Source organism: Oncorhynchus masou, chromosome 13 (genome assembly GCF_036934945.1).
Source record: "Oncorhynchus masou masou isolate Uvic2021 chromosome 13, UVic_Omas_1.1, whole genome shotgun sequence".
Lineage (NCBI taxonomy): Eukaryota > Metazoa > Chordata > Actinopteri > Salmoniformes > Salmonidae > Oncorhynchus > Oncorhynchus masou.
This window is the reverse complement of record NC_088224.1, coordinates 92,527,390-92,540,324: the sequence shown is the minus strand read 5'-3', so window position 1 is coordinate 92,540,324 and position 12,935 is coordinate 92,527,390. Positions and strand designations below refer to the sequence as shown.

The following is a 12,935-nucleotide window of genomic DNA, read 5'->3' as shown; positions in this document are numbered from 1 at the left end:
CAAATAAAAGTGTAGAACCAAATCCCCCGCCAATAGCCTGCTCATGTACTTCTCTCCTCGGTTTCTTCCCCTACACGAGTCAAAGGAAATTACTTTATTTAATATTTCATTGAGTCAGTGTAGCAAAGACACAGAGATTTGTTTTGTTTTGTTTGTTTGATGAAATACATTATTTATGTAATAAATTAATCTGTTGAGCTGCACGGTTCAGACACTTTCCTATTGGACTGTGTGTCGATGTGGACCAGTGTTGTCAGTCACACAGCATAACAGGGAGGTATGTAGGTGGAGGAAGGTTTCCCTTGTGTTCCTCCTTTCCTGTCTCTTCCTCATCACCCTTCTTATGTTCCTCCTTTCCCGTCTCTTGCCAGTGTTCCTTAACCTTTGACCCCACACAGATACACCATCAAGCTGGACAGTGATGAGGTGCAGTACGGAGGCCATGGCAGACTGGACCACAACACAGAGTTTTTTACTGAACCACAGCCCTTCAACGAGAGAGACAACTCTATGCTGGTACGTAACACCTCTGAGAGAGAGACAACTCTATGCTGTTAAGTAACACCTCTGAGAGAGAGACAACTCTATGCTGTTAAGTAACACCTCTGAGAGACAACTCTATGCTGTTAAGTAACACCTCTGAGAGAGAGACAACTCTATGCCGTTAAGTAACACCTCTGTGAGAGAGAGAGACAACTCTATGCCGTTAAGTAACACCTCTGAGAGAGAGAGACAACTCTATGCCGTTAAGTAACACCTCTGAGAGAGAGACAACTCTATGCCGTTAAGTAACACCTCTGTGAGAGAGAGAGAACTCTATGCAAGTAACACCTCTGAGAGAGACAACTCTATGCCGTTAAGTAACACCTCTGAGAGAGAGACAACTCTATGCCGTTAAGTAACACCTCTGAGAGAGAGACAACTCTATGCCGTTAAGTAACACCTCTGAGAGAGAGAGAACTCTATGCCGTTAAGTAACACCTCTGAGAGAGAGACAACTCTATGCCGTTAAGTAACACCTCTGAGAGAGAGACAACTCTATGCCGTTAAGTAACACCTCTGAGAGAGAGACAACTCTATGCTGTTAAGTAACACCTCTGAGAGAGAGACAACTCTATGCTGTTAAGTAACACCTCTGAGAGAGAGAGAACTCTATGCTGTTAAGTAACACCTCTGAGAGAGAGACAACTCTATGCTGTTACGTAGCACCTCCATCATGTCATTGTCTTATTTGGTTGGTGTGATTTTGAAGACAGTATTAGTAGACACTAGTTTGTGTCACCCAGATCTATTCTCCCAGCTCTATTCTCCCAGCTCTATTCTCCCAGCTCTAGTCTTCCAGCTCTAGTCTGCATCTCCCAGCTCTGGTCTCCAGCTCTAGTCTGTGTCTTCCAGCTCAACTCCCCCAGCTCTAGTCTGTGTCTCCCAGCTCTAGTCTCCCACCTCTAGTCTCCCAGCTCTAGTCTGTGTCTCCCAGCTCTAGTCTGTCTCCCAGCTCTAGTCTCCCAGCTCTAGTCTCCCAGCTCTAGTCTTGGTCTCCCAGCTCTAGTCTCCCAGCTCTAGTCTCCCAACTCTAGTATGTGTCTCCCTGCTCTATTCTCCCAGCTCTAGTCTCCCAACTCTAGTCTCCCAGCTCTAGTCTCCCAGCTCTAGTCTCCCAGCTCTAGTCTCCCAGCTCTAGTCTGGGTCTCCCAGCTCTAGTCTCCCAACTCTAGTCTGTGTCTCCCAGCTCTAGTCTCCCAGCTCTAGTCTGCCAGCTCTCTCCCAGCTCTAGTCTGTGTCTCCCAGCTCTAGTCTCCCAACTCTAGTCTCCCAGCCTCCCAGTCTCCCAGCTCTAGTCTGTGTCTCCCAACTCTAGTCTCCCAACTCTAGTCTCCCAACTCTAGTCTCCCAACTCTAGTCCCAGCTCTAGTCTCCCAGCTCTAGTCTGTGTCTCCCAACTCTAGTCTCCCAACTCTAGTCTCCCAACTCTAGTCTCCCAACTCTAGTCTCCCAGAGAGAGACACTCTAGTCTCCCAACTCTAGTCTCCCAGCTCTAGTCTCCCAGCTCTGTCTGTCTCCCAACTCTAGTCTCCCAACTCTAGTCTCCCAACTCTAGTCTCCCAACTCTAGTCTCCCAGCTCTAGTCTCCCAACTCTAGTATGTGTCTCCCTGCTCTATTCTCCCAGCTCTAATCTCCCAACTCTAGTCTCCCAGCTCTAGTCTCCCAGCTCTAGTCTGGGTCTCCCAGCTCTAGTCTCCCAACTCTAGTCTGTGTCTCCCAGCTCTAGTCTCCCAGCTCTAGTCTGCCATCTAGTCTCCCAGCTCTAGTCTGTGTCTCCCAGCTCTAGTCTCCCAACTCTAGTCTCCCAGCGCTAGTCTCCCAACTCAAGTCTCCCAGCTCTAGTCTGTGTCTCCCAACTCTAGTCTCCCAACTCTAGTCTCCCAACTCTAGTCTCCCAACTCTAGTCTCCCAACTCTAGTCTCCCAGCTCTAGTCTCCCAGCTCTAGTCTGTGTCTCCCAGCTCTAGTCTCCCAACTCTAGTCTCCCAACTCTAGTCTCCCAGCTCAAGTCTCCCAGCTCTAGTCTGTGTCTCCCAACTCTAGTCTCCCAACTCTAGTCTCCCAACTCTAGTCTCCCAGCTCTAGTCTCCCAGCTCTAGTCTGTGTCTCCCAACTCTAGTCTCCCAACTCTAGTCTCCCAACTCTAGTCTCCCAACTCTAGTCTCCCAGCTCTAGTCTCCCAGCTCTAGTCTGTCTCCCAACTCTAGTCTCCCAACTCTAGTCTCCCAACTCTAGTCTCCCAACTCTAGTCTCCCAGCTCTAGTCTCCCAGCTCTAGTCTGGGTCTCCCAGCTCTAGTCTCCCAGCTCTAGTCTCCCAGCTCTAGTCTGTGTCTCCCAGCTCTAGTCTCCCAACTCTGGTCTCCCAGCTCTAGTCTCCCAACTCTAGTCTCCCAGCGCTAGTCTCCCAGCTCTAGTGTGGGTCTCCCAGCTCTAGTCTGTGTCTCCCAACTCTAGTCTCCCAACTCTAGTCTCCCAACTCAGTCTCCCAGCTCTAGTCTGGGTCTCCCAGCTCTAGTCTCCCAGCTCTAGTCTCCCAACTCTAGTCTCCCAGCTCTAGTCTCCCAGCTCTAGTCTCCCAGCTCTAGTCTCCCAGCTCTAGTCTGGTCTCCCAGCTCTAGTCTCCCAACTCTAGTCTGTCTCCCAGCTCTAGTCTCCCAGCTCTAGTCTGCCAGCTCTAGTCTCCCAGCTCTAGTCTGTGTCCCAGCTCTAGTCTCCCAACTCTAGTCTCCCAGCTCTAGTCTCCCAACTCAAGTCTCCCAGCTCTAGTCTGTGTCTCCCAACTCTAGTCTCCCAACTCTAGTCTCCCAACTCTAGTCTCCCAGCTCTAGTCTCCCAGCTCTAGTCTCCCAACTCTAGTCTCCCAGCTCTAGTCTCCCAGCTCTAGTCTGTCTCCAGCTCTAGTCTCCCATCTCTAGTCTCCCAGCTCTAGTCTGTGTCTCCCAGCTCTAGTCTCCCAACTCTGGTCTCCCAGCTCTAGTCTCCCAACTCTAGTCTCCCAGCTCTAGTCTCCCAGCTCTAGTCTGGGTCTCCCAGCTCTAGTCTCCCAACTCTAGTCTCCCAACTCTAGTCTCCCAGCTCTAGTCTCCCAGCTCTAGTCTCCCAGCTCTAGTCTGTGTCTCCCAGCTCTAGTCTCCCCAGCTCTAGTCTCCCAGCTCTAGTCTCCCAGCTCTAGTCTGTGTCTCCCAGCTCTAGTCTCCCAGCTCTAGTCTCCCAGCTCTAGTCTCCCAGCTCTAGTCTCCCAGTCTCCCAGCTCTAGTCTGTGTCTCCCAACTCTAGTCTCCCAACTCTAGTCTCCCAACTCTAGTCTCCCAGCTCTAGTCTCCCAGCTCTAGACTCCCAGCTCTAGTCTGGGTCTCCCAGCTCTAGTCTCCCAACTCTAGTCTCCCAGCTCTAGTCTCCCAGCTCTAGTCTCCCAACTCTAGTCTCCCAACTCTAGTCTCCCAGCTCTAGTCTCCCAGCTCTAGTCTGGGTCTCCCAGCTCTAGTCTCCCAACTCTAGTCTGTGTCTCCCAGCTCTTCTCCCAACTCTCCCAGCTCTAGTCTCCCAGCTCTAGTCTCCCAGCCAAGCTCTAGTCTGTGTCTCCCAGCTCTAGTCTCTCAGCTCTAGTCTCCCAGCTCTAGTCTCCCAGCTCTAGTCTCCCAACTCTAGCCTGTGTCTCCCAGCTCTAGTCTCCCAACTCTAGTCTCCCAACTCTAGTCTGTGTCTCCCAGCTCTAGTCTCCCAGCTCTAGTCTCCCAGCTCTATTCTCCCAACTCTAGTCTCCCAACTCTAGTCTCCCAGCTCTAGTCTCCCAGCTCTGTCTGGGTCTCCCAGCTCTAGTCTCCCAACTCTAGTCTGTGTCTCCCAGCTCTAGTCTCCCGGCTCTAGTCTCCCAGCTCTAGTCTCCCAGCTCTAGTCTCCCAACTCTAGTCTCCCAGCTCTAGTCTCCCAGCTCTAGTCTCCCAGCTCTAGTCTCCCAGCTCTAGTCTCCCAGCTCTAGTCTGTCTCCCAGCTCTAGTCTCCCAGCTCTAGTCTCCCAACTCTAGTCTGTGTCTCCCAGCTCTAGTCTCCCAACTCTAGTCTCCCAGCTCTAGTCTCCCAGCTCTAGTCTCCCAACTCTAGTCTCCCACCTCTAGTCTCCCAGCTCTAGTCTCCCAGCTCTAGTCTCCCAGTGTATTCTCCCAACTCTAGTCTCCCAACTCTAGTCTCCCAGCTCTAGTCTCCCAGCTCTAGTCTGTGTCTCCCAACTCTAGTCTCCCAACTCTAGTCTCCCAACTCTAGTCTCCCAGCTCTAGTCTCCCAGCTCTAGTCTCCCAGCTCTAGTCTGTCTCCCAACTCTAGTCTCCCAACTCTAGTCTCCCAACTCTAGTCTCCCAACTCTAGTCTCCCAGCTCTAGTCTCCCAGCTCTAGTCTGTGTCTCCCAACTCTAGTCTCCCAACTCTAGTCTCCCAGCTCTAGTCTCCCAGCTCTAGTCTGGGTCTCCCAGCTCTAGTCTCCCAGCTCTAGTCTCCCAGCTCTAGTCTGTGTCTCCCAGCTCTAGTCTCCCAACTCTGGTCTCCCAGCTCTAGTCTCCCAACTCTAGTCTCCCAGCGCTAGTCTCCCAGCTCTAGTGTGGGTCTCCCAGCTCTAGTCTGTGTCTCCCAACTCTAGTCTCCCAACTCTAGTCTCCCAACTCTAGTCTCCCAGCTCTAGTCTGGGTCTCCCAGCTCTAGTCTCCCAGCTCTAGTCTCCCAGCTCTAGTCTGTGTCTCCCAGCTCTAGTCTCCCAGCTCTAGTCTCCCAGCTCTAGTCTCCCAGCTATAGTCTCCCAGCTCTAGTGTGGGTCTCCCAGCTCTAGTCTCCCAACACTAGTATCCCAGCTCTAGTCTCCCAGCTCTAGTCTCCCAGCTCTAGTGTGGGTCTCCCAGCTCTAGTCTCCCAACTCTAGTCTGTGTCTCCCAGCTCTAGTCTCCCAACTCTAGTCTCCCAGCTCTAGTCTCCCAGCTCTAGACTCCCAGCTCTAGTCTGGGTCTCCCAGCTCTAGTCTCCCAACTCTAGTCTGTGTCTCCCAGCTCTTGTCTCCCAGCTCTAGTCTCCCAGCTCTAGTCTCCCAACTCTAGTCTGTGTCTCCCAGCTCTAGTCTCTCAGCTCTAGTCTCCCAGCTCTAGTCTCCCAGCTCTAGTCTCCCAGCTCTAGTCTCCCAACTCTAGCCTGTGTCTCCCAGCTCTAGTCTCCCAACTCTAGTCTCCCAACTCTAGTCTCCCAACTCTAGTCTGTGTCTCCCAGCTCTAGTCTCCCAGCTCTAGTCTCCCAGCTCTATTCTCCCAACTCTAGTCTCCCAACTCTAGTCTCCCAGCTCTAGTCTCCCAGCTCTGTCTGGGTCTCCCAGCTCTAGTCTCCCAACTCTAGTCTGTGTCTCCCAGCTCTAGTCTCCCGGCTCTAGTCTCCCAGCTCTAGTCTCCCAGCTCTAGTCTCCCAACTCTAGTCTCCCAGCTCTAGTCTCCCAGCTCTAGTCTCCCAACTCTAGTCTCCCAACTCTAGTCTCCCAGCTCTAGTCTGGGTCTCCCAGCTCTAGTCTCCCAACTCTAGTCTGTGTCTCCCAGCTCTAGTCTCCCAACTCTAGTCTCCCAGCTCTAGTCTCCCAGCTCTAGTCTCCCAACTCTAGTCTCCCAACTCTAGTCTCCCAGCTCTAGTCTGGGTCTCCCAGCTCTAGTCTCCCAACTCTAGTCTGTCTCCCAACTCTGGTCTCCCAGCTCTAGTCTCCCAACTCTAGTCTCCCAGCTCTAGTCTGGGTCTCCCAGCTCTAGTCTCCCAACTCTAGTCTGTGTCTCCCAACTCTAGTCTCCCAACTCTAGTCTGTGTCTCCCAGCTCTAGTCTCCCAACTCTAGTCTCCCAGCTCTAGTCTGGGTCTCCCAGCTCTAGTCTCCCAACTCTAGTCTGTGTCTCCCAACTCTAGTCTCCCAACTCTAGTCTCCCAACTCTAGTCTCCCAGCTCTAGTCTCCCAGCTCTAGTCTCCCAACTCTAGTCTCCCAACTCTAGTCTGTGTCTCCCAGCTCTAGTCTCCCAGCTCTAGTCTCCCAGCTCTAGTCTCCCAACTCTAGTCTCCCAGCTCTAGTCTCCCAGCTCTAGTCTCCCAACTCTAGTCTCCCAGCTCTAGTCTGGGTCTCCCAGCTCTAGTCTCCCAACTCTAGTCTGTGTCTCCCAGCTCTAGTCTCCCAGCTCTAGTCTCCCAGCTCTAGTCTCCCAGCTCTAGTCTCCCAACTCTAGTCTGTGTCTCCCAGCTCTAGTCTCCCAACTCTAGTCTGTGTCTCCCAGCTCTAGTCTCCCAGCTCTAGTCTCCCAGCTCTAGTCTGGGTCTCCCAGCTCTAGTCTCCCAGCTCTAGTCTTGGTCTCCCAGCTCTAGTCTCCCAGCTCTAGTCTTGGTCTCCCAGCTCTAGTCTCCCAGCTCTAGTCTCCCAGCTCTAGTCTCCCAGCTCTAGTCTCCCAGCTCTAGTCTCCCAGCTCTAGTCTCCCAGCTCTAGTCTTGGTCTCCCAGCTCTAGTCTCCCAACTCTAGTCTGTGTCTCCCAGCTCTAGTCTCCCAACTCTAGTCTGTGTCTCCCAGCTCTAGTCTCCCAACTCTAGTCTCCCAACTCTAGTCTCCCAACTCTAGTCTCCCCAGCTCTAGTCTCCCAGCTCTAGTCTCCCAGCTCTAGTCTTGGTCTCCCAGCTCTAGTCTCCCAGCTCTAGTCTCCCAGCTCTAGTCTTGGTCTCCCAGCTCTAGTCTCCCAGCTCTAGTCTCCCAGCTCTAGTCTCCCAGCTCTAGTCTCCCAGCTCTAGTCTCCCAGCTCTAGTCTCCCAGCTCTAGTCTTGGTCTCCCAGCTCTAGTCTCCCAGCTCTAGTCTCCCAGCTCTAGTCTGGGTCTCCCAGCTCTAGTCTCCCAACTCTAGTCTGTGTCTCCCAGCTCTAGTCTCCCAGCTCTAGTCTCCCAGCTCTAGTCTCCCAGCTCTAGTCTCCCAACTCTAGTCTGTGTCTCCCAGCTCTAGTCTCCCAACTCTAGTCTGTGTCTCCCAGCTCTAGTCTCCCAGCTCTAGTCTCCCAGCTCTAGTCTGGGTCTCCCAGCTCTAGTCTCCCAGCTCTAGTCTTGGTCTCCCAGCTCTAGTCTCCCAGCTCTAGTCTTGGTCTCCCAGCTCTAGTCTCCCAGCTCTAGTCTCCCAGCTCTAGTCTCCCAGCTCTAGTCTTGGTCTCCCAGCTCTAGTCTCCCAGCTCTAGTCTCCCAGCTCTAGTCTCCCAGCTCTAGTCTCCCAACTCTAGTCTGTGTCTCCCAGCTCTAGTCTCCCAACTCTAGTCTGTGTCTCCCAGCTCTAGTCTCCCAACTCTAGTCTCCCAACTCTAGTCTCCCAACTCTAGTCTCCCAGCTCTAGTCTCCCAGCTCTAGTCTCCCAGCTCTAGTCTTGGTCTCCCAGCTCTAGTCTCCCAGCTCTAGTCTCCCAGCTCTAGTCTTGGTCTCCCAGCTCTAGTCTCCCAGCTCTAGTCTCCCAGCTCTAGTCTCCCAGCTCTAGTCTCCCAGCTCTAGTCTCCCAGCTCTAGTCTCCCAGCTCTAGTCTTGGTCTCCCAGCTCTAGTCTCCCAGCTCTAGTCTCCCAGCTCTAGTCTCCCAGCTCTAGTCTCCCAGCTCTAATCCATCTCTATCATTAATGGACGCTTTGAATTCTGCCTGAAGTACATTATCAAATATGGGTAAATTCAGAAATTGCTTGCAATTCTCTTTGTTGTACGTACACACACACACACACACACACACACACACACACACACACACACCCACACACACACACACACACACACACACACACACACACACACACACACACACATGGGTACATTCAGAAAGGCCATGCAGTTCCCCCTACTCTGTCAGGGGACAGACCGAGGACTGCAGTTTGTTTCTCCTCGGGGGCAGATCGGTACTGTGTTCTTTGTGTTTGTGAATATAGTATATCTGTTGTGAGTGTGGAGGAGGCGTACTGTGTATCTCAAGCAGTCACTAAGAGTATAGGATATAGGGTATAGAGGATGTAGTGTAGTGAGTGTAGGGTCTAGGGTACAGAGTATATAGGGTGTAGGATATAGACTATAGGGTCTAGGGTATAGAGTATATCAGGTATAAAGTATATAGGGTGTAGGATATAGACTCTAGGTTGTAGGGTATAAGCGATATAGAGGATATAGTGTAGTGAGTCTAGGGTCTAGAGTCTAGGGTATAGAGTCTAGGGGATATATAGGGTATAGATGGTATAGAGTCTAGGGTATATATAGGGTGTAAAGGGTATAGAGGGTGTAGGGTATAGAGTATATGATGTTTAGTGTATAGGGTATAGAGTATATAATGTTTAGGGTATAGAGTATAGAGTATATGATGTTTAGTGTTTAGGGTATAGAGTATATGATGTTTAGTGTTTAGGGTATAGAGTATATGATGTTTAGTGTTTAGGGTATAGAGTATATGATGTTTAGTGTATAGGGTATAGAGTATATGATGTTTAGTGTATAGGGTATAGAGTATATGATGTTTAGTGTATAGGGTATATAGTATATGATGTTCAGAGTATAGAGTATATGGTGTTTAGTGTATATGGTATATGATATTTAGGGTATAGTGTATATGATGTTTAGTGTATAGGGTATAGAGTATATGGTGTTTAGTGTATAGGGTATAGAGTATATGATGTTTAGGGTATAGAGTATATGATGTTTAGTGTTTAGGGTATAGAGTATATGATGTTTAGTGTATAGGGTATAGGGTATAGAGTATATGGTGTTTAGTGTATATGGTATATGATATTTAGGGTATAGTGTATATGACGTTTAGTGTATAGGGTATAGAGTATATGGTGTTTAGTGTATAGGGTATAGAGTATATGATGTTTAGGGTATAGAGTATATGATGTTTAGGGTATAGGGTATATAGTGTATAGGGTATACAGTATATGATGTTCAGGGTATAGAGTATATGGTGTTTAGTGTATAGGGTATATGATATTTAGGGTATAGTGTATATGATGTTTAGTGTATAGGGTATAGAGTATATGATGTTCAGGGTATAGGGTATAGAGTATATGATGTTTAGGGTATAGAGTATATAGTGTATAGGGTATAGAGTATATGGTGTTCAGGGTATAGGGTATAGAGTATATGATGTTCAGGGTATAGGGTATAGAGTATATGATGTTCAGGGTATAGAGTATATGGTGTTTAGTGTATAGGGTATATGATATTTAGGGTATAGTGTATATGATGTTTAGTGTATAGGGTATAGAGTATATGATGTTTAGCGTATAGGGTATATAGTGTTTAGGGTATAGAGTATATGATGTTTAGCGTATAGGGTATATAGTATGGAGAATAGGGTGTATAGGGTATACAGCATGAAGTACTGGGTGTTTAGTGTATAGGGTATATAGGGTTTAGGGTTTAGAGTGTAGGGTATACAGTATAGTGTGTAGGATGTTTAGTGTATATGATATAGGGTATAGATTATAAGGTATAGAGTATATAGGGAGGGTATAGAGTATATTGAGTATAGGTTATATCAAGTGTATGGAGTAAAGAGTGTATAGAGTATAGGATATAGAGTATAGGGTGTTTAGTGTTTAATGTATAGGGTATACAGTATGGAGTATAGGATATAGAGTATATGATATAGAGTATAGGGTGTTTAGTGTTTAATGTATATGGTATACAGTATGGAGTATAGGATGTTTAGTGTATAGGGTATGGAGTATAGGATGTTTAGTGTTTAATGTATATGGTATACAGTATGGAGTATAGGATGTTTAGTGTATAGGGTATGGAGTATAGGATGTTTAGTGTTTAATGTGTATGGTATACAGTATGGAGTATCGGATGTTTAGTGTATAGGGTATGGAGTATAGGATGTTTAGTGTATAGGGTATGGAGTATAGGATGTTTAGTGTTTAATGTATAGGGTATACAGTATGGAGTATAGGATGTTTAGTGTATAGGGTATACAGTATGGACTATTGGATGTTTGGAGTGTAGGGTTTAGAGTGTAGGGTATAGAGTGTAGGGTGTTTAGAGTATAGATTAAAGGGTATAGATTATAAGGTATGGAGTATAGAGTATATTGAGTAGGGTGTACAGTATATAGGGTATAGGGTATCCAGTATGGAGTACAGGATGTTTGGTATATAGAGTATAGGGTAAAGGGTATATATTATTGGGTATAGGGTATATAGGGAGGGTGTATAGGATATAGTGTATATCAAGTATAGGGTATACAGTATGCAGAGTATAGAGTGTATAGAGTATGGGATATAGAGTATAGGGTAAAGGGTATATATTATTGGGTATAGGGTATACAGTATGGGGTATACAGTATACAGAGTATAGAGTGTATAGGGTATGGGATATAGAGTATAGGGTACATGGTATATATTATTGGGTATAGGGTATACAGTATGCATAGTATAGAGTGTATAGAGTATGGGATATAGAGTATAGGATATATGGTATACAGTAAAGGGTATACAGTGTATACTGCATATAAATGTCTTGGAATTTTAATTGATGACGGCCTCTCTTTTAAATTGCAGAGTGTATAGAGTATGGGATATAGAGTATAGGGTAAAGGGTATATATTATTGGGTATAGGGTATACAGTATGGGGTATAGAGTGTATAGGGTATGGGATATAGAGTATAGGATATATGGTATACAGTAAAGGGTATACAGTATGCATAGTATAGAGTGTATAGAGTATGGGATATAGAGTATAGGATATATGGTATACAGTAAAGGGTATACAGTATACAGTGTATAGAGTGTATAGAGTATGGGATATAGAGTATAGGGTAAAGGGTATATATTATTGGGTATAGGGTATACAGTATGCAGAGTATAGAGTGTATAGAGTATGGGATATAGAGTATAGGATATATGGTATACAGTAAAGGGTATACAGTATACAGTGTATAGAGTGTATAGAGTATGGGATATAGAGTATAGGGTAAAGGGTATATATTATTGGGTATAGGGTATACAGTATGCAGAGTATAGAGTGTATAGAGTATGGGATATAGAGTATAGGATATATGGTATACAGTATAGGGTACACAGTATGCAGAGTATAGAGTGTATAGGGTATGGGATATAGAGTATAGGGTAAAGGGTATATATTATTGGGTATAGGGTATACAGTATGCATAGTATAGAGTGTATAGAGTATAGGATATAGAGTATAGGATATATGGTATATATTATTGGGTATAGGGTATACAGTATGCATAGTATAGAGTGTATAGAGTATGGGATATAGAGTATAGGGTAAAGGGTATATATTATTGGGTATATGGTATACAGTATAGGGTATACAGTATGCATAGTATAGAGTGTATTGGGTATGGGATATAGAGTATAGGGTAAAGGGTATATATTATTGGGTATAGGGTATACAGTATGGGGTATACACTATACAGAGTATAGAGTGTATAGAGTATGGGATATAGAGTATAGGGTAAAGGGTATATATTATTGGGTATAGGGTATACAGTATGGGGTATACACTATACAGAGTATAGAGTGTATAGGGTATGGGATATAGAGTATAGGGTAAAGGGTATATATTATTGGGTATAGGGTATACAGTATGGGGTATACACTATACAGAGTATAGAGTGTATAGAGTATGGGATATAGAGTATAGGGTAAAGGGTATATATTATTGGGTATAGGGTATACAGTATGGGGTATACACTATACAGAGTATAGAGTGTATAGGGTATGGGATATAGAGTATAGGATATATGGTATACAGTAAAGGGTATACAGTATGCATAGTATAGAGTGTATAGAGTATGGGATATAGAGTATAGGATATATGGTATACAGTATAGGGTATACAGTATACAGAGTATAGAGTGTATAGGGTATGGGATATAGAGTATAGGATATATGGTATACAGTATAGGGTATACAGTATGCAGAGTATAGAGTGTATAGGGTATGGGATATAGAGTATAGGATATATGGTATACAGTATAGGGTATACAGTATGCAGAGTATAGAGTATGGGATATAGAGTATAGGGTAAAGGGTATATATTATTGGGTATAGGGTATACAGTATGGGGTATACAGTATACAGAGTATAGAGTGTATAGAGTATGGGATATAGAGTATAGGATATATGGTATACAGTAAAGGGTATACAGTATACAGGGTATAGAGTGTATAGAGTATGGGACATAGAGTATAGGATATAGTGTATACAGTAAAGGGTATACAGTATGCAGAGTATAGAGTGTATAGAGTATGGGATATAGAGTATAGGATATATGGTATACAGTATAGGGTATACAGTATACAGAGTATAGAGTGTATAGAGTATGGGATATAGAGTATAGGATATATGGTATACAGTAAAGGGTATACAG

At 46.3% G+C, this 12,935-nt stretch overlaps 1 protein-coding gene across 1 annotated transcript in view; it reads left to right on the top strand.

Annotated features, from left to right (window-relative positions):
• The window catches only part of LOC135553231 (1,4-alpha-glucan-branching enzyme-like), an 85,216-nt gene that overhangs the window by 29,965 nt on the left and 42,316 nt on the right, over nt 1–12,935 (top strand). The window contains exon 4 of the mRNA XM_064985405.1: nt 399–516. Coding sequence (XP_064841477.1) covers nt 399–516 — 118 coding nt within the window. The remainder of the gene's footprint in view (nt 1–398; nt 517–12,935) is intronic.